Source organism: Pristiophorus japonicus, chromosome 17 (genome assembly GCF_044704955.1).
Source record: "Pristiophorus japonicus isolate sPriJap1 chromosome 17, sPriJap1.hap1, whole genome shotgun sequence".
In the NCBI taxonomy this organism is placed as follows: Eukaryota; Metazoa; Chordata; class Chondrichthyes; family Pristiophoridae; genus Pristiophorus; species Pristiophorus japonicus.
Window position 1 is genome coordinate 27,263,143 of NC_091993.1, and position 19,573 is coordinate 27,282,715.

Here is a 19,573-nt window from a genome sequence, read left to right on the forward strand (position 1 = left end):
TGAGTGTCTCACCTCCTGACTCCCCAAAGCCTTTCCACCATCTACAAGGCAGGAATGTGATGGAATACTCTCCACTTGCCTGGATGAGTGCAGCTCCAACAACACTCAAGAAGCTCGACACCATCCAGGACAAAGCAGCCCCGCTTGATCAGCACCCCATCCACCACCTTCAACATTCACTCCCTCCACCACCGGTGCACCGTGGCTGCAGTGTGTACCATCTACAAGATGCACTGCAGCAACTCGCCAAGGCTTCTTCGGCAGCACCTCTCCCAAACCCGCGACCGCTACCACCTAGAAGGACCAGGGCAGCAGGCGCATGTGAACACCATCACCTGCAAGTTCCCCTCCAAGTCACACACCATCCTGACTTGGAAATATATCGGCCGTTCCTTCATAGTCGCTGGGTCACAATCCTGGAACTCCCTCCCTAACAGCACTGTGGGAGCACCTTCACCACACGGACTGCAGCGGTTCAAGGTGGCGGCTCACCACCACCTTCTCAAGGGGCAATTAGGGATGGGCAATAAATGCTGGCCTCGGCCTTTTGGCTAAGATCATGCGTAACTGACCTAACAGGGGAGTAACCATGACCCCAACGTGGTTCTCCCTGGATCAGGAAGGTGATTCTCCTATGCTTTTTGGAAATAGGTGGGTGGGGTGGCTTGACCCATCCACCTCCACGGAGGTGTGTGGGGGGCCTGACCCATCCACCTCCATGGCACGAACCTGGTATTGCAGTACTTCCAGGAACGGTGCTTGGGCTCTAGGCCTTTTGGCTAAGAGCATTGGCGCAGAGTGATCCTTGATGTGTGCAAGGTGACCTCTGGCGTTTGTGATCTGACAAAGAATTGGAAAGATTGGCAACGAATAAATTTTTAAAAAAAATGCTGGCCTTGCCAGCAACGCCCACATCCCAGCAACGAATAAAGAAAAGCTACAATGGGTTTTAGCGTCACTAAGTTAGGCTGTAGGCTACATACACAACACAATTTGCAAAATTAAGAATTACTATTCACGGTACAGAGGAACACAGAAAGCTTGAAGAAAGCAGGTTCCAGGGGGTGTAATTAATGAATATCACCACTGGGTGGCAGCATTATGGAACACAAGAAGCAGAACTTGTGAGAATGAGAGATTGAAACCATCTGTGAGCACTCCGTGTCTCTCACTCCCTCCATCATTCCCCTGTAGCATGCCTTTTGTTTTGCTTCTCCATAAAAGGAGAAAAGCTGTTATAAAAATCTGAGATGCATCAGCTTCAGTGTAATTCCTGGGGAAACTGGACTCAGTGATGTTTCGGGGCAGTTTTGATAGACAGAAGGCAATCCTGACTGAGGGAATTAATGGGGGCTCCCTGAATGGCTCAGTTGGTGCAGAGCCACAGCGAGCCCAGCGTGTGCTAGATTAGCTTCCCTCAGCCGGGCCGACAGCTGGGATGCAAATGGCCTCAGTGATCCTGGATGAGAGAGGGGAAAAATTAACCAGGATCTTCGTCACTATCCACCGTGTGTGTCTCGGTGTGAACGTGTGTGAGTTTCTGTGCGCTTGTGTGGGCAAATGTGTGTCTGTGAGAGTGTGTACGAGTGCGTGAGTATATGTGTATGAGTGTGTGAGTGTGCGCGTGTGTGTATGTGTCAATTTTTTTGTCTCATAATACTCCTGCGAAGCACCTTGGGAAGTTTCACTTCGTTAAAGGCGCTATATAAATACAAGTTGTGTGTGAAAGTGTGCGTGTATGATTGCGTGGTTGTGAGTGTGAGGGTATGTGTGAGTATGAGTGTGTCTGAGGGTATGTGTGTGTGTGTGTGTGTGTGAGTGTGATTGTGTGTGTCAGAGTGCGAATGTGTGTGTTTGTGTGTGTGTTGTGAGTGTCTGAGTCCGAGTGAATGAGTGAGTGTGGTCATTAGGTGAGAACAGGCGGTCCAATCCGCCGACATTCACTGGTTAGACTCAGAGGTGAAGGATGGAATCATACCCTGCCCTGAGAGGAAGGCAGGAAGACTGGAAGAGATATTTCCGACATATCTGAAACATTTCTTGCTTACTTCAGTTTTGATTTTTGAACATATCCCCGCCACCCCACCAATAAAATGATTGTGTTCAAATCACTTCTGAGTATTCACTACTCTTTATATTATACTAGTGGAGTCAGCACAGATTGAATTCCCTCCAGTGCATTGGAGATGCTGTAGGTTTCAGTCTGGGGAGCTGCGACTCCATCTAGTGGTGGAAATGTGCGGCTGCAGTGTGACTGTGTTGACGCCTAAATAAGGAGTGTGTGACATACATGGTAAAGTGAGCATCCTACACATGACACCAACTTGCATTTATTTAGCGCCTACAATACAGAATAATGTCCTGAAGCGCTTCATAGAAAGGTAAGCAAAGGAGAAGCTGAGCCAAAGGAGGAGAGATTGGGAGGGATCACCACAAGTTCGGTCAAAGGTGTGGGCTTTTCGGAGGGTCTTAAAGGGGGGGAGAGAAGGTGGTGGAGAGGCGCAGGGGTTCAGAGAGAGCATTCCAAACCATGGTGGGATGTCGGGAGGGGGAGAATGCACAAGAAGCTGGAGTCGGAGGAACAGGGAGCTCTGGGGTGGGGGGGTTGTACCCTGGGGGAAGGTTAGAGAAAGGGAAGGTGGAGGGATGAGGTTATGGAGCGATTTAAATACAAGTATGAGAATTTTATATCTGAGGCCTTCAAAGGGTGGAGCCCGTGTAGATACAGAGTAAGTAAGCAAGTAATCAGGAAACCAAATGGAATGTTGGCCTTTATTGCAAGGGGGATAGAGTATAAAAGCAGAGAAGTCCTGCTACAACTGTACAGGGTATTGGTGAGGCCACACCTGGAGTACTGCGTACAGTTTTGGTCTCCGTATTTAAGAAAGAATATACTTGCATTGAAGGCAGTTCAGAGAAGGTTCACTAGGTTGATTCCGGAGATGAGGGGGTTGACTTATGAGGATAGGTTGAGTAGGTTGGGCCTATACATATTGGAGTTCAGAAGAATGAGGTGATCTTATCGGAACATATAAGATAATGAGGGGGCTCGACAAGGTGGATGCAGAGAGAATATTTCCACTCGTAGGGGAAACTAAAACTAGGGGGCATAGTCTCAGAATAAAGGGCTGCCCATTTAAAACTGAGATGAGAAGGAATTTCTTCTCTCACGGGGTTGTAAATCTATGAAAATTCTCTGCCCCAGAGAGCTGTGGAGGCTGGGTCATTGAATATATTTAAGGCGGAGATAGACAGATTTTTGAGCGATAAGGGAATAAAGGGTTATGTGGAGCAGGCAGGGAAGCAGAGCTGAATCCATGATCAGATCAGCCATGGTCTTATTAAATGGCGGAGCAGGCTCGAGGGGCCAGGTGGCCTACTCCTGGTCCTATTTCTTATGTTCCTATATAAGTGGTTGGAGCCAGTGTAGATGCAGGGTAGGATACGAGCATCAGAGTTTTGAATGAACTGTAGTTTTCAGAGACTGGAGTCAAGCCACGAGAGCATTGGAAGAGGCCAGGAAAAGAGTCTGCAATTTGTCAGTAACCCATCACTTCCTGTCAGATAATGCTACAACTAAAGCCTTTCTTCTTCTTGATTGGAAACCTGGATGAGGTGACAGGGCCCAGAGCAGGACACTGCCAGATTTAAAAGGAATAAAATAAATGAGACAGAGGGAGAGGGAGAGGGAGAGGGAGGGAGAGAAAGGGAGAATGAGAGAGAGGGAGAGTGAGTGGGAGAGAGGAGAGAAGAGAGAGGGGGAGAGTGAGTGGGAGAGAGGAGAGAAGAGAGAGGGGGAGAGTGAGTGGGAGAGAGGAGAGGAGAGAGGGAGAGGGAGAGAGGGAGGGGAGAGAGAAAGAGGGAGAATGAGAGAGAGGAGAGGGATGGTGAGTGGGAAAGAGAGAGAGAGAGAGACAGAGAAGGAGAGGGAGAAGGAGGGAGAGTGTGAGAGGAGATAAAGAAAGGGAGATGGAGACGGATGGAGAGAATGAAAGAGAGAGAGGAGAGTGAGAGGAGGAGATGGTGAGGGAGAGTGAGTGAGAGGAGAGAGAGTGAAGAAGAGGGAGATGGGGGGGAATAAGGGAAAGTGAGAGAAGAGTGAGCGAGGAGTGACAGACTGATGGAGAGGGAGTGAGTGAGCGAAGGTGAGGGAGAAGGGGAGAGGGAGATTGAGAGGAGAGTGGGAGATGGAGAGGGCGAGGGCGAGAGAGGTGTAGAACATACCTGGCAGTTACTGCAGAACCTGGCAACATTCATGTCGAATTGCAATCATCTCAAACCCTTTCCTGTTGCACATTGTTTAAACTCACACTGGTCCCTGTCACATGATGTTACTATAACTGTTACTGATCCCCGAGGGCTCCCGAACGAGGAGCTTGATTCCAAGTTCTACTTTCAAATGCCGCACACACCGTGTGCATCGCGGACAATGGTGGCGCGCTGGGGCAGCCTGCGGCACAAACCCGGGCCTCGAGCTGCACCCTGACCTCTGACCGAGGCACCGCAGGGCTGGGTTCAGAGGTCAGTGTGTCACACAGGATAAAAATCAGTAATGAGAGAATTCCTGTCTGCGCTCGGTGCCAGTAAATACTTCAGGGTTCAGAGGTACGTACGTTGAAAAGTCTGTAACTCGAGGGGTGCCCGGAACATTCCGAGAGGGAGTTAGAGAGTGCCAACTGAAAGCCTCATTAATCTCCCACAGAAATATCTGCATCAAGCTGCCCCCTTTGTTTACACACTGGCTTGCACCGCCCACGCAGCGAGAATCAGCTCTGCTCCGAGTATTCCTAACCTCAATACAAAAAAATCCTGCTGCAGAATATCAGGAGAGATCGGAAGGATTTTTTTTTTGGCGCGGGGGGTGTCTGCGAAGCAACACAGCTTTCATCATCATAGGCAGTCCCTCGGAATCGAGGAAGACTTGCTTCCACTCTAAAAGTGAGTTCTCAGCTGGCTGTACAGTCCAATACGGGAATTACAGCCTCTGTCACAGGTGGGACAGACAGTGGTTGAAGGAAAGGGTGGGTGGGGAGTCTGGTTTGCCGCAGGCTCCTTCCACTGCCTGCGCTTGATTTCTGCATGTTCTTGGCGATGAGACTCGAGGTGGTCAGTGCCCTCCCAGATGCTCTTCCTCCACTTAGGATAGTCTTTGGCCAGGGACTCCCAGGTGTCAGTGGAGATGTTGCATTTTATCAAGGTTTTGAGGGTGTCCTTGAAACGTTTCCTCTGCCCACCTCGGGGCTCGCTTGCCGTGTAGGAGTTCCGAGTAGAGCGCTTGCTTTGGGAGTTTTGTGTTGGGCTTTAACAGCTTTAAGAGAGCGGAGAAGATGGACTATAAACATTCGCTGGCACAAGGAGCAGAAATGTGGGCGCTGAGATTTGCCGTGAATAATGCCTGACCGTGCAGTGAGCAGGCAGGAGAGGACATCCCACATGCTTTGTTGCTTTACGTAAGAATTAGGAGGAGTCGGCCATTCGGCCCCTCGAGCCTCCCCGCCATTCAATAAGATCACGGCTGACCTTTGACCTCAACTCAACTTTCCCGCCCAATCCCCGTAATCCCTTTAAAATGTAAAAAACAATTGATCTCTGCCATGAAGATACTCACTGACTCGGCCTTTCGCTTTTCTTAGCAACAGCACATTTTCCAAAATTGCAAATTCTGGTGTGAATTTGAAGAGTTGTTGGAAAAGTTGATTCTGCCGTGGGTAAAAATTAAAAAAGCAGAATTGCCCTCGTGGCTGCTCACAGGCCAGACCCGCTCCAATTAGTGTGCGAAGGAGGGGTTTGGCTGAGGTGGGTGCAGCTCCAGACTCTGCTGCAGGTTATCGCTTCGAGCTTTGATCTTTGAAGGCGTCCTGATTCAGTTTTACTTCCAGCGGATTCTGCATGATGCTAACCTGTCACTTATTTATTATTTATAGCAAGGAAATTAAACGGCAGAGATTACACTGCATATAAAGAGCTGAGGGCTGCGGTGCTCGGGGTGGGGGTGGGGGGGGGGGGTGGCATTGGGGAAACATGGGCAAGGGCAGGATTTAGAGCAAGGTACAGAAGAAAAAAGACTTACATTTATATAGCGCCTTTCACGACCACCGGACGTCTCACAGTACTTTATAAATGAAGCACTTTTGGAGTGTAGTCACTGTTGTAATGTGGGAAACGTGGGCAGCCAATTTGTGCACAGCAAGCTCCCACAAACAGCAATATGATAATGACCCAGATAATCTATTTTTTGTTATGTTGATTGAGGGATTAATATCAGCCAGTGCAAAGGGGATAACTCCCCTGCTCTTCCTCAAAATAATGCCATGGGATCTTTTACGTCCACCTGAGAGGGCAGACAGGGTCTCAGTTTAAGATCTCATCCAAAAGACAGCACCTCCGACAGTGCAGCACTCTCTCAGTACTGCACTGGGAGTGTCAAGTCCCTGGAATGGGACTTGAACATTCAACCTTCTGACGCAGAGACGAGAGTGCTACCCACTGAGCCACAGCTCGAGAAGGGGACATGTGCCCACACCAGAGCTGTGTGAGGGGATATGTCCCTCTTATTCCCCCTTCCCCAGAGGTGGACCCATGGAACAAGGTACTGGGAAGTGGCAACACATCTTGGCCAACAACAACTTTAATTTATATTTATGTCCAACCAGAGTTTGCAACCCCTAATTTATAGAGCACCTTTGAGATAGTGAAATGTTCCAAGGCATCGCACAGGAGCATAATCAGACAGAAACTGACACTAAGCCAAAGGAGATATTAGGACAGATGATTGACAGCTTAGTCAAAGGTTGGCTTTAAGGAGGGTTGTAAAGGAGAGAGAGAGAGAGAGAGAGCTGTTTGGGGAGGGAATTCCAGAGCTTAGGGACTCGGCTGCTGAAGACACTGTCGATGGTGGTGACATCACCCATGAGAATTGTTGTGTTCATACTCTAAGTATTTGGTACAGCTCACTGGATGGGCATTAGGACCCTGCGGGAGCTATTCACAGTTGCTGTATTCATTCTGGTTCATGCTGGTTTGAGACTCGATTTTGGGTTGCATAAAAGCAGTTACGTTACATTTCCCCTGGCTCAGTTTGTCAATTATTTACACGTAAACTACAAGAATGAAACCCAGGCAGATTATTTGTCCAATCTGAAATGTTTTTTTTCTGCTGGAAGTATTGACTGGGGTACGAATCGATAGGTTTCAGCTGCCCTCAGTACCTCTCCCAAGTGACCACTTGGTGAGCCCAGATGGCGAGTGCCTGGGGTGGGTTCCCGATCCCATCCTCACTCGACAGCCAACAGGAGGCGCTGGAGAACCATCAGGAACAGGAACCCTCCCCTGCCCCAACGGAGGATCAAGAGGAACTTTTAACACACAAAATTCTGATCCATTCACGCGGCAGAACCAAGACAAAAATCAACAAGGTCAGCTGCAGAGTTGTGGCGCTCTCTCTCAAAGAAGAAAGCTCTTTGATCTATCCCAGTGTCTGGGAACACATCCTGAAGCAGCAGCCAGTCTCCCTGTGAGTCGATGGGCCCAGCTCGCTCGAGTGCTCACACAACGGTTCTGCACACTCTCCCACCCAAGGCAAACAATGGCTCGGGGCCCACCAGACAGCTTCCTGCACCTGAAGCTCCTCCACCCACAGACAGGGTCTATGCCAGAGCAGTGTGGAGTGACGGGACGCAGCTTCCTGATGGAAATGGAGGCAGCAAGTTCCAGGAAGCTGGTGTCAGCTCACTGGGTAGTACTCTCGACTCGGAGTCAGGAGGTCGTTGGTTCAATCCCTGCTCCAGAGACTTGAGCACAAAATTTAGGCTGACTTCTCCCAATGCAGTGCCTCAGTAGTGGAGGTGCCATCTTTTGGATGAGATGTTAAACCAAGGCCCCCGTCTGCTCTCTCAGGTCGAAATAAAATATCCCACGGCACTATTTCAAAGAGTTCTCCCCGGTGCCTTGGCCAATATTTATCCCTCAACTTACATCTCTAAAACCAGGTTATCTGGGCATTATCACATTGCTGTTTGTGGGAGCTTGCTGTGCGCAAATTGGCTGCTGTGTTCCCCACATTTCAAAAAGTGCTGTCATAGGCTTTGGAGCATCCCGAGGCACTATATAAATACAAATCGATCCTTTTTCTCTTTTGGATTCTAAGCTCATTGCTTGGGATGCACAACCTGATGCAGTTGGCGCTCGAGAACTGCTCCTTAGTGCCGGGGACTGACATTTACAGAACGGCGGGTGAAATTGCAGTTTTGCTTCAGGGCTGGTGTGCAAGGAAGCTGCCTGGAATTTTAAAAAAAGTGTATAAACCAGGCACTAAAAGTAGAAACCATTGCTCCTGCTACATATGAGGGGGTGGGGGGAGTGTAAATCGTCACTGAAATAGCACCTTGTCCTGCTGTTTGGTTCTTTGCATTGACATAAGGTGGCAGTCCTACATTTTACTGCATCCTGCACAACAGGCCCTTGGTGGAGCAAGGGATAATTCGCTCGCTCGCTCTCTCTCTCTCTCTTGCTCTAAAATAGCTGAGGAACAAGAAGCCAAACTGCAGCTATTTCAGGCACTGAGTTTGCGCGCACACACAGAGCTTTCTGGACAAACTGCTGTGAGATGCACCAGCTGTGTTATTATACGGATCAGTCTGGAGCCCTGCCTCCCTTGCTGTGAATGCCAGTCACATCTCATGCCAGTCATTCCTGTGGCCCGGGGAGTGGGGAATTATTACAAGCAGTTAGCAAACCTATCCGATCGCTCCGACCCCTTAGTCGCAATCATAAATATAAAGGCTTGTGGCAAAGGCTACAGGCTCACCGCCCCCCCGGCCGGGTCTGTGCTGAGTTAGTTCATCTCAGACAGGGCAGCACCTAATCTGGGACACTCCAGTGCAGCACTGAGGGAGTGCTGCACTGTCGGAGGTGCCGTCTTTCGGGAGAGACATTAAACCGATGCCACATCTGCTCTCTCAGCTGGACGCAAAGTCCCAAGAGCAGAGGTGTGTAGACCAATCCCTTAACCAACATCAATAAAACAGATTACCTGGTCATTATCTCATTGCTGTTTGTGGTAGCTTGCTCTCTGCATATTTGGCTGCCATGTAACCTACATTACAAGTGACTACACTTCAGAAGTACAGTACTTGGCTGTTTGCAAAGTACGTTGGGGCGTCCTGAGGTTGTGAAAGGTGCAATATAAATGCAAGTCTTTCATTAACACAAATCCCCCTGGATTAGAAATAATAAAATCCACCAGGATTCCCTTTCCTGGTTGCTATTTAGTGGCTCCCCATTGGAAAGTGTACACGTGGACATGGGGTGAGGAACAAGGTCGGGCTTGGGGGTGACGACCCTGCAGTCAAATAGCCTACTGCCCTTCAACGTCAAGGCTCAGGTGTACATAAAGGGCACTTCAGCAAGTAGCACATCACCTCCTGATGTGGAAGTATATCGCTGTTCCTTCATCGTTGCTGTGTCAAAATGCTGGAACAACTCCTGAACAGCACTATGGGAGCACCTTCACCACACGGACTGCAGCGGTTCAAGGGGAATTAGGGATGGGCAATAAATGCTGGGCTTGCCAGCGACGCCCACATCCCGTGAATGAATAAAAAAAAGGCCGCCCCAAAGTATGTTACGACTCCCTGTGGAACTGTGCAGGAGCATGTGCAGAAGAGGTGGTGAAGGGGGAAAGGGGAGGCATTTAATATTTAAATTTAATAAGGCAGGGATTTGTTTGTGGGAAGTAAAATTAAAATTACTTAAGGACAAGATGGGTGTGAGAATGCGAATGAGGCTTTGAAACAAACCTTTGAGGTCATCATCTGTTGCTATTGGTTTCTGTTCCTATGGTGCTGTGTGGCAGTCCCAGGATTTACACAGATCAGCAAGGCTGGATGATTACTGCAATAAAATGGATGTGTTTAAGGAAACCCAACGTTGTACTCAAGCTGACGATTGAAGCAATAATGTTTATCGGCTTGTGAAGCTTTGATCCAAATTTTCAAGAGCCAGGAATATATGGAATTGCGGGCAACAGGAACTATTTAAATCGAAGCTAAAGCGGTTTACAGATTACAAACCAGGAGCATCAAGTTGAATTTCTTTATTGTCCTTATCTGAATCCCTATCAGATTACACTGGGCAAAATTTCCTCCCTCAGCAACCTATGATTCAAAACACAGTAACTGCTCGCTCATCTCATTGCTGTTTGTGGGATCTTGCTGTGTGGAAATTGGCTTCCGGTGAAGCAACGCCTCAATTTCAAAATTCAAAACAGACACAGCACTTCAAACACTTCATTCATCGTCAATCACTTTGGGATGTCTAGACGATGTGACAAGATGTAAATTCTCCCTCTATTTCACTCTACAATCACATCTTTCTATTTACTTCCAGTTTTCTACCTTCCTCTTCAGAAGGATTACTGATGAGTCCTGGACTTTGTCTCCATGGTTTCCAGGCAGCCCAAGTAGTCATGCCTTATAGCTGTGAACCTCAACGGCCGATGTCAGCAGCTGAGATGACTGGGTGACATCAAAACCCAGGTCGCTGTTTGGAATGTGGGCAGGAACATCAGCAGGGCCCTGGTACAGCAGAGGCACGGCGAGAGATCGTGGCGGAGGAGCGGCGAGAGATCGTGGCGGAGGAGCGGCGAAGGAGCGGCAAATGGGGTACAGGGCTCAGAAGAGCCGAAGGCCCAGGGGCAACACGAACCAGCCTACACTGCGATGTGTGCGCACACTAGGTCCATGCAGCATAGCAGGTCTCCAATCGTCCTGGTTAACCATTGCCACTGGATAAAGGCCTAATCTGTCAAGCCCATGTGGTGGCTGATGTGCAACAGTGAGCACACGTTAAAAAAATCCACGCACAGGCATCTTCCACCCCTCAAGTTCAGGACTGGAATATCGGGTCCTTCATTGAAACATTAGCGAACTCATCCCTTTTGGTATGGAAGCAAGTCATCCTCGTTCGAGGGATCACCTATGATGATGATGACACGACTGGGAAATAGGTCTCGCCAGCAAGCTTGCTCCCATTCTCACCCGACAGCTGCACTCCCTCCCTTAGTAAACTGCGACCCAAAACACATTACCCGCTCGTTCGTCTCATTGCTATTTGTGGGATCTTGCTGTGTGCAAATTTCTCTACATATCAACAGTGACTGAAATACCACTAGAGGGGACAACAAAGCCCATCCAGTAAGGCAGTGAAAGCATCTACCCACACATGGCGCTCACACTTCCAGACAGGTTGCTCGCTAGCCATCAGAGGTACAAAATCTGGCCAATTTCCCATTCCTAACTTGGGCACCAAGGTCAATTGTAACACCTTGCTGTTTCTCAGAATTCAGCTAACTCAAGAAGTTAGAGCTTTGACTTGGTACCTGAATGGCTTGGTTACTTACTGGGCGAACTTGCCATTAGGGGATCTCGATATATGTAATTTTTTTGGTTGAAAAAAGGACATTAAATGTTCTGACAAATAACCTTACAACAGGCAATTTTTTTCTTCTAAAAATGGTACTATTGAAACAGCATCTTAAAACATTGGCCACCCTAAAACTAACAGGACAAAGCACTCGTCCACCAAGAAATGTTACATCAACCAAGTCTCTTGACCCCTCCACGGTCCCTAAATTGTCAGACATCCAGTTCTGGATGAGCAGAAATTTTTGCCAATTGAATATTGGGAAGACCGAAGCCATTGTTTTCGGTCCCCCCGCTACAAACTCCGCTCCCTAGCCACTGACTCCATTCCTCTCCCCAACTCCTGTCTGAGGCTGAACCAGACTGTTCGCCTCCTTGGTGTCACATTTGACCCAGAAATGAGCTTTCGACCACATATCCGCAACATAACTAAGACTGCCTATTTCCACCTCGGTAACATCGCCCGTCTCCGCCCTTCTCAGCTCATCTGCTGCTGAAGCCCTCATCCATGCCTTTGCTACCTCTAAACTTGACTATTCCAACGCACTTTTGACTGGCCTCCCACATTCTACCCTACATACACTAGAGGTGATCCAAAACTCAGCTGTCCATGTCCTAACTTGCACCAATTCCCACTCACCCCTGTGCTCGCTGACCTACATTGGCTTCTGGTTAAGCAACACCTCAATTTCAAAATTCTCATCCTTATTTTCAAATTCCTCCATGGGCTCGTCCCTCCCTATCTCTGTAATCACCTCTTGTGGGGAATCTAGAACTAAGGGGCAGTCTCAGATTTAAGGGGCCGCCTATTTAAAATGGAAATGAGGAAGAATTTCTTCTCTCAGAGGGTCGTGAATCTTTGGAATTCTCTACCCGAGAGCTGTGGAGGCTGGGTCAGTGAATAAATTTAAGGTGGAGATTTTTTTGAAGGATAAGGGAGTCAAGGGTTATGGGGAGAGGGCAGGGAAGTGGCGCTGAGGCCAAGATCAGATCAGCCATGATCTTATTGAATGGCAGAGCAGGCTCGAGGGGCCAGATGGCCTTCTCCTGCTCCTATTTCTTATGAATAGCTTGCCAAAATGTGCTATTCAGTCTCACACATGGGCAAAATACCCATGAAATTGTATCTACCCCTTCAGCTGAGGCAGGCAAAACAGGAGATTTAAAACAAATCTGTTAGAAGGCATATTTTGAGATAACCAAGTTCCCCTAAACAATACTGGTCACAAGGCTAGGCCAGCCAATAACTGCCCATCCATCCAGAGCAAACCTTCAATCCTCATTACAGCAGCCAGCTTTGTGACGTAATTCTAGGCTTCTTACTTTCGCTACTGCATCCAGGAATTCTTTACACATATTGATCGTACAGTGTGAAAGTCCACTGTACTTCCTAAAGAACAAACTTGCATTTATAAAGCACGCTCAATGTGCTTATGCTAATGAAGTACTCTTGAAGTGTAGTCTCTTATGCAGGGAAATGCAGCAGCTAATTTGCACAAAGTTTCACAATGAGTGATGAGATAAATGACCAGATAATTTATTGTAATAATGTTGGTTAAGGGGTAATTGTTGGCCAGAACACTGAAATAACTGCCCCCGCTCGCCTTCAAATTGTACTATGGGATCTCGAACATCTGGGGAGGACAAGATAAAGTCAGTCCCAAATTTTGCCGTTCACCAGTTGGAACTTGTGCCCTCTTGTTTGACTCAGTTTCATATTAGCTCCAAATTTACCATTCCAATATAATTTAACTTGTATACCAAGATCCCCTAGGCAGATGCCACATTTCAAGGTTCTCCAGTCTTTCCTCAAATACATTGATATTGGAGAAATCTTGTGGCTTTTTGCACCGACTCCAATACCCGCTGTGCACCTTGGGAATTAAAACTAGACACATCGCTGAAGGTGTCGTCTTACTGAGCAGTTCAAGGACGACTTCCTCCAACGTACTCTACTACTCGAAGACAGGAGGCACGGCAAGACTTCTGGTACATAGAACTCAACGAGGATGGGTCGTGTTCCCATCACCCACTCACGATCGTCTAACTCGGTACAGACTACCGATGGAGCTTTGGACTTTCTGGGCTTGCGTGGGTTAGCTTCACATTAGGCAATGGCTTTGGGTGTATAAGGTACATGTTATGGGGGGCCGGGAGGTGTTGGGCCAAATGCTGTAGCATTGGGCAAAGTACAAATCCTTGAATTCACTTGCACTAAAAGTGGTTGCATCTGACTCTTGTGCATCAGATTAGCGAGCTCAGTAAGACGACACCTTGAGCGATGTGGCCAGTTTTAATTCCCAAGGCGCACTGAGGGTATTGGAATCACTTCAAAGAGCCACAAGACTTATCCAGTTTCAACGTACTTGAGGACAGACATCGATGATGAAATCCAACACTGCCTTCAGTGTGCCAGTACAGCCTTCGGTCGCCTGAGGAAGAGAGTGTTTGAAGACCATGATCACACCTGGCAACAAGCTCATGGTCTACAGAGCCGTAGTGATACCCGCCCTCCTATATGCTTAAGAGACAGGGGCAATGTACAGTAGGCACCTCAAAGAACTGGCGAAGAACCACCAATGCTGCCTCCACAAAATCCTGCAAATCCATTGGCAGGATAGGCGCACCAACATCAGTGTTCTCTCTCAGGCCAACATCCCCAGCATTGAGGAATTGATCACGCTCAGCCAGCTCCGATGAATGGGCCACGTTGTCCACATGCCTGATACTAGACTCCCAAAGCAAGCACTCTACTCCGAGCTCCATGGCAAGCGAGCCCCAGGGCAGAGAAAACACTTCAAAGACACCCTCAAAGCCTCCTTGAAAAAATGTAACATCCCCACCAACTCTTGGGAATCCCTGGCCTAAGACCGCTCAAAGTGGAGAAGCATCTGAGATGGCACTGAACACTTAAGAGTCTCTTTGTCAGGAGCACGCGGAAGCCAAGTACAAACAGCGGAAGGAGCACACAACAACCCAAGCACCCCATCCACCCGTCCCTTCAACCACCACCTGCCTCACCTGTGACAGAGTCTGTAGATCCTGCATCGGACTCATCAGTCATCTTAGGACTCATGAGTGTGGACACAAGTCATCCTCGATTTCGGGGGACTGCCCAAGATTAGTGAGCTGAACAAGAACTTGTGAGTAGACATACCACCCCAATGCCCTGATCAAAATAATCCATCCCTCTGATGAATCAATCAACCAGGCTAAGGCTTTACCAAGTGAATCACGGGGGCGCTTAGAGCAACCCAACAGGAAAAACAACCGTAGCCAAGTAAAATATGTACTATTGGCTGGAAAGGTATCTGTGTTAGAGGCCAGGATTTGGTAAAGATACAGAGACAGAAGGGTCAAAATATTTCGATTTGGTGCAGATGTAGAATAATAATTTCCCCAGTCAGTTACTAAGCCACTGCAGATGCTTGCAAGACAATATTTTGAGCATTGGTGCTTTCCACATGCCAAACGGCCTCAGCCAACCCCAAACCACCAACTAAAACGTCACGTCATTTGTTAGCCTATTTCAGACATCAAACCATATGCAAACAAACCTCACTGATGTCAATCCAACATGACTCAACTTCCTTTCCCGATTCTGCATTACCTCAACTAGTCTTCTCTCAATCCTGTGGCCTATTGACATCACTAAAGTGGCCAGTGATGTTGCTGTGTTGGTTCTTCAATACCTGAAGCCCAGATGGCAAAGCACGACTACCCAGTTGGTGAGAAGACCTTAAATCATAGCTTTTTAACCTGGTGCTCTTTACCCAAGGGAGGGATTCCTGGTGTCCGCAGATATCTCAATTGCTCCATATTTGTTTCGTTAATCGAAAAATTCCACGAGTTCCAAAAAGCTTAAAAAAAGAAACCACACAAGTGGAAGTCGGAAAGGAAAACACCCAACTCTACTGCTGGGAACTTTTTGCTGTTTTATTACATCTAAAAGATCTCTACATTAACAGATAACATTCATTAGGTAAACAATTTCTTTCAATGCATGAAATAAATATATTCACGTGGTACTTTATACAAACCGACACTGGTCTACTATACTCAATTATAAAAAAAAAGCCATTTCTCTGGTTTGGCATGCGAACACGGAAACCAGCACTGTGAAAGATTTAAGGCAGTAAAATTATTATTAGAGTTGTCTTTTGACACCCTCAGCGAGAAGTGATCACAGAATTTACAAATTCGCAAGAGCTTGAGTTTCCATGCTTGGGAGAATCTGGTTTACAGTGACACTTTCAGTGTAAATAAAATACTCTCAACGCAGCACGCTGCTAGATCACCCCACAATACATACCCAGTAGGTAAATGACGCGTGTACAAGCTGGCTTAGTCCTTTTTTTTAAAAAAGCGCTTTCTCTTCACTTGTGAAAAAGCGGCACATTACCTGAAAGATCCAGCCGTGTAAGACAAGAGTTTACTCCAGACAGGCCCATAGTCAGATTAAAGCACAGCTCGGAATTCAAGTATTGCCCTCAAATGAACCAAACCCACTTCTCACTCAGTCCTATTAAAAATGGGAGTTCATGAAACAAGCAGAACACTGGAAACAAAATCCCGATTACAGCATAAAACATCCCCTCCACTGGCTGAACAGCCAGTCAGCCCATTGCCAGACTAGACCCGACACAGTCGTGCATTTTTACAGACAGACATCACGCCAGAGTATTTCCTGCTGCATCACTCATGGAGCTGCTAAACAAATGACTCTTTGGACAGTGGTACAGATACTTATAAACAGCTGATTTAAGCTGAAGTTTACAAAAATCCCAGCTCAGAAGGAACACTATCTTCCTCTCCCTGCCTCCTCCCCTAAAGTAATTGAGTTTACTACAACTCATTCAGATTGTATTTCTTATTAACCATCAAATTTTATTAATTTGCATCCTTTGGTTATAACTTGCTATTTGGCCCCTTTGTAATTTTTCTCCCCGCCTCTCTGAAAGATGTTGTCTCCTTGCTGGGATAGGGTTCCACAGGAGCTGATCACGTTCCAGTACCTCAGCCAAGTGGCCACTGTTGAGTCTCCAGAGTTAGAGGCAGCAGACTATTCCCACCATTGGGGGGGGGGGGGGGGCGGTTAAAAGAGGACACGAACCATAGATGAATCTAATCCTGGCCTGATCCCATGTCTACTTCAAGTAGGGGTGACTAGACAGTCATCAGGAGCAGGAACCCACAACAGACCGTCCCCCTCCTTAATCCCAAGAGGTGCTGAAGCCAATTATAGCACCCTATCATGCCAGGGTGAGATCAGCTTACAGCGCAGTCTTAGAATAAGAGGCCGCCCATTTAAAACTGAGATGAGGAGGAATTTATTCTCTGAGGGTTGTAAATCTATGGAATTCTCTGCCCCAGAGAGCTGTGGAGGCTGGGTCATTGAATATATTTAAGGCGGAGATAGACAGATTTTTGAGCGATAAGCGAGTAAAGGGTTGTGGGGAGCGGGCAGAGAAGTGGAGCTGAGTCCAAGATCTTATTGAATGGCGGAGCAGGCTCGAGGGACCAAATGGCCTACTCCTGCTCCTCTTTCTTATGTTCTTAGGTGGGAAATTCAACTAAGTTGGGACTTTTTTGATCTGTATGGCTTAGTGCTACACTGGGTGGTCCTTTACTCAGATGGAGTCTCTCGAACATACTATTCTAAACAGAACACAGCATTAGAAAAAAAACAAATTCTCCAGTGTATTTGCACGTGAACTGGTTGGACCAATACACGACAGTCAAAGAGAAGGTGTCGAATAGAAAGATCTAGATTTTTTTTTAAAACCAGTTGACTTTTCTTCAGTACACTTAATAGTCCCGTGTACATTCCAACGACTTGTTTGCAAATCCTGCTACATTCAAGGGTTTGAGACATGAAGTTACCATCTCAACACATCCCGAGAGAAGAATTTGGAACATTTACCTGGAAAACTATAATTTTTAGTTGGTTTATACCCACACTTGGCAAGGATCCCAATGTGCTGAACAAGCAACATCGAATTATTGGAACATGAATTAAAACAAAATCAAAGGTCATGGAAGGGGCAGCGTGGTTAGTCGGTGCGTCGATACCACCATGATTCTAGCAGTCCAATTTCAGCTGGGGAGAGAGAGCATGTCGTGGAAGCTGGTGGTTTGCCACAGGGGGCGTCTGAGATAGAGTTGCCGCACCCACTCTGGCAGTCTTCCTGGGAAGCTGGTTATAAAACGACAACAACTGCTCGGGGGAACAGTGCATGTGTACAAGGGGAAAAATAAATTTCTATTTTATTTTTAAAAAGTACACAAACTGAGGAGGCATTCTGCAGTTAGAGCTTTTCAGGGAACAGTGGAAATGAAACAAATGACTTATTTTTCTAAAGTATAAATCACAACGAAAGGTGCGACAGAAGAGGTGGCTCCTCTCCATGGTAAAATTAAAGTTCCTTAATGTTTGAAAGATGCTACTTTGTAAAATGGAGCACAAGTGGAAATTGTGAAAGGATAGACCACACCCCCCCACCCCCAAAGACTCACCAGAAATGGCCTTTTTTTTGTGAAAAATTGTACGATACCGTGCATTCCCCAAAGCTACTTCCTGCAAACGCAGAGGGAATGATATGGGAAACAGTCAAGATACTTTACATAACTTAAAAAGTATAATAAAATTATTTTTGCACAAAAAAAGGAAAATACTATCGTTGTCAACCATTGACATCTCGGGTTCTTTCCGAAAGAAAGAATATTCTACAGTGAAGTACAAGAATGGAAAATTCCTAATTCAAATAATGTCAACTGTGAAGGAAATAATGCCATCGAACGACAAATACAAAAGTAATATCACGGAACAGACAAATACATCGTAAAAACTCTGCTTTCACAAAGTGAACTGAAATAATCTTAAAAGACAGACAGTCTCGAATTTATATACAAAAGTTAACTGAAAATATAGTATTTTGTTCTCTGTACATGGTGTCTTTTTTTAAACATTTTTTTTGTTTATTTAAAAAAAGGGTCTCTACACTTCTAAATTTTTTTTCCCCTAAGATGAAACAAAACAGATTTTTCTTCTTCTCTTTCTCTCCCCTTCCCCGCGGGGAAAAAAAAATCCATTATTTCGAATCTTAGTCCAACGAAATAACATCGGGCATGGTGCCAAAGATGGTGCCGCTTTCCACACTGCTCCGGTTGGCCCCGGGATGCCCAAGGTTTTCCCGCAAGCTGCTGGAAGAGACGAGGCTGCTGTTGCTCCCGCTGCTGCTGCCGTTGGTGACTGCCAGCGTGTTGGCGGGCGCAGAGTTTGGTTGCTCCAGGAACATTTGGGAAGAACCATACGGGAAGAAGCGGTTGAGCGAGGAGTGAATGAGGTCCTGATCCTCTGAAGCACTGGCGGCAGCAGCTGCAGCAGCAAGGAGCGAGGTGTTGTAATGCTACGGCAGGAGCAAGAACACAAAGAGTGCCGAGCGTTAATAGCAGAATATTAATGCTGCTCTTTTAGAGGCTCTGCAAGCTTATTAATTCTCCCACTGTCATCTCGGAGTAGCCCTGGCTAATTATAATGTGCAAGTATTCAAATATTGACATTTATTAAACTCCACATCTGTAAAAAAAAAAAAACAGCTTCCTTTAATGAAACTTAAATCAAATACACTTAACCTTTAATGCACCTGAAACATTTAACAAACCAGCTATTTGATAGCTGGTAATGGAATGGAATTTGCATCCGTCACAAGATGGACTCAGTTTCAAATATTTTGTTGAAGTTCGCCACGTTATATGCTCAGACTTACTCTAACCTGGATTTATAATTGTCCCTCACATCATGTTGTCTCTTCCTGTAGAGTTGCGCCCCGCTCACTCCTTCTCCTCACTTAAGACATGGAACAAGTTACCTCTGCTATCGCATTTCTCCTCCTGATAGAATCCCTGGAGGTGAAGTATTTTGTTGAAGATATTTGCTGGGGGAGGGGGGGGAAATCATGAATGTGAACCCACGCTGCAGTGCACCAGGTTAATGCACGGTCACCATAACACCAGTCCTCCCTGTATGGTTTAGGAATCCAGTAACGAGAGTTCCCTTGATGGCCCAGTTGGTAAATACACAGTGCAACTCCCCATTGAGCCATGCGTACCGGGAAGGTCCCAGTTTCAATGGTGACTCCGTGTTCATCTCA

The 19,573-nt window shown here is 46.9% G+C and overlaps 1 protein-coding gene across 8 annotated transcripts in view; it reads right to left on the minus strand.

The window, feature by feature from the left end:
- Window positions 1-15,338: 15,338 nt before the first annotated feature.
- Window positions 15,339-19,573, minus strand: part of pias1b (protein inhibitor of activated STAT, 1b) — a 174,693-nt gene continuing 170,458 nt past the window's right edge. For 7 of the 8 annotated variants that reach the window (XM_070858513.1, XM_070858514.1, XM_070858516.1 and 4 more), the window contains one exon: window positions 15,339-18,829. In XM_070858513.1, the coding sequence (XP_070714614.1) occupies window positions 18,524-18,829 (306 nt within the window). In that variant the 3' untranslated portion in view covers window positions 15,339-18,523. Of the gene's footprint in view, window positions 19,000-19,573 lie in introns of all 8 variants that reach the window. The other variant, XM_070858520.1, reaches the window with a different exon arrangement.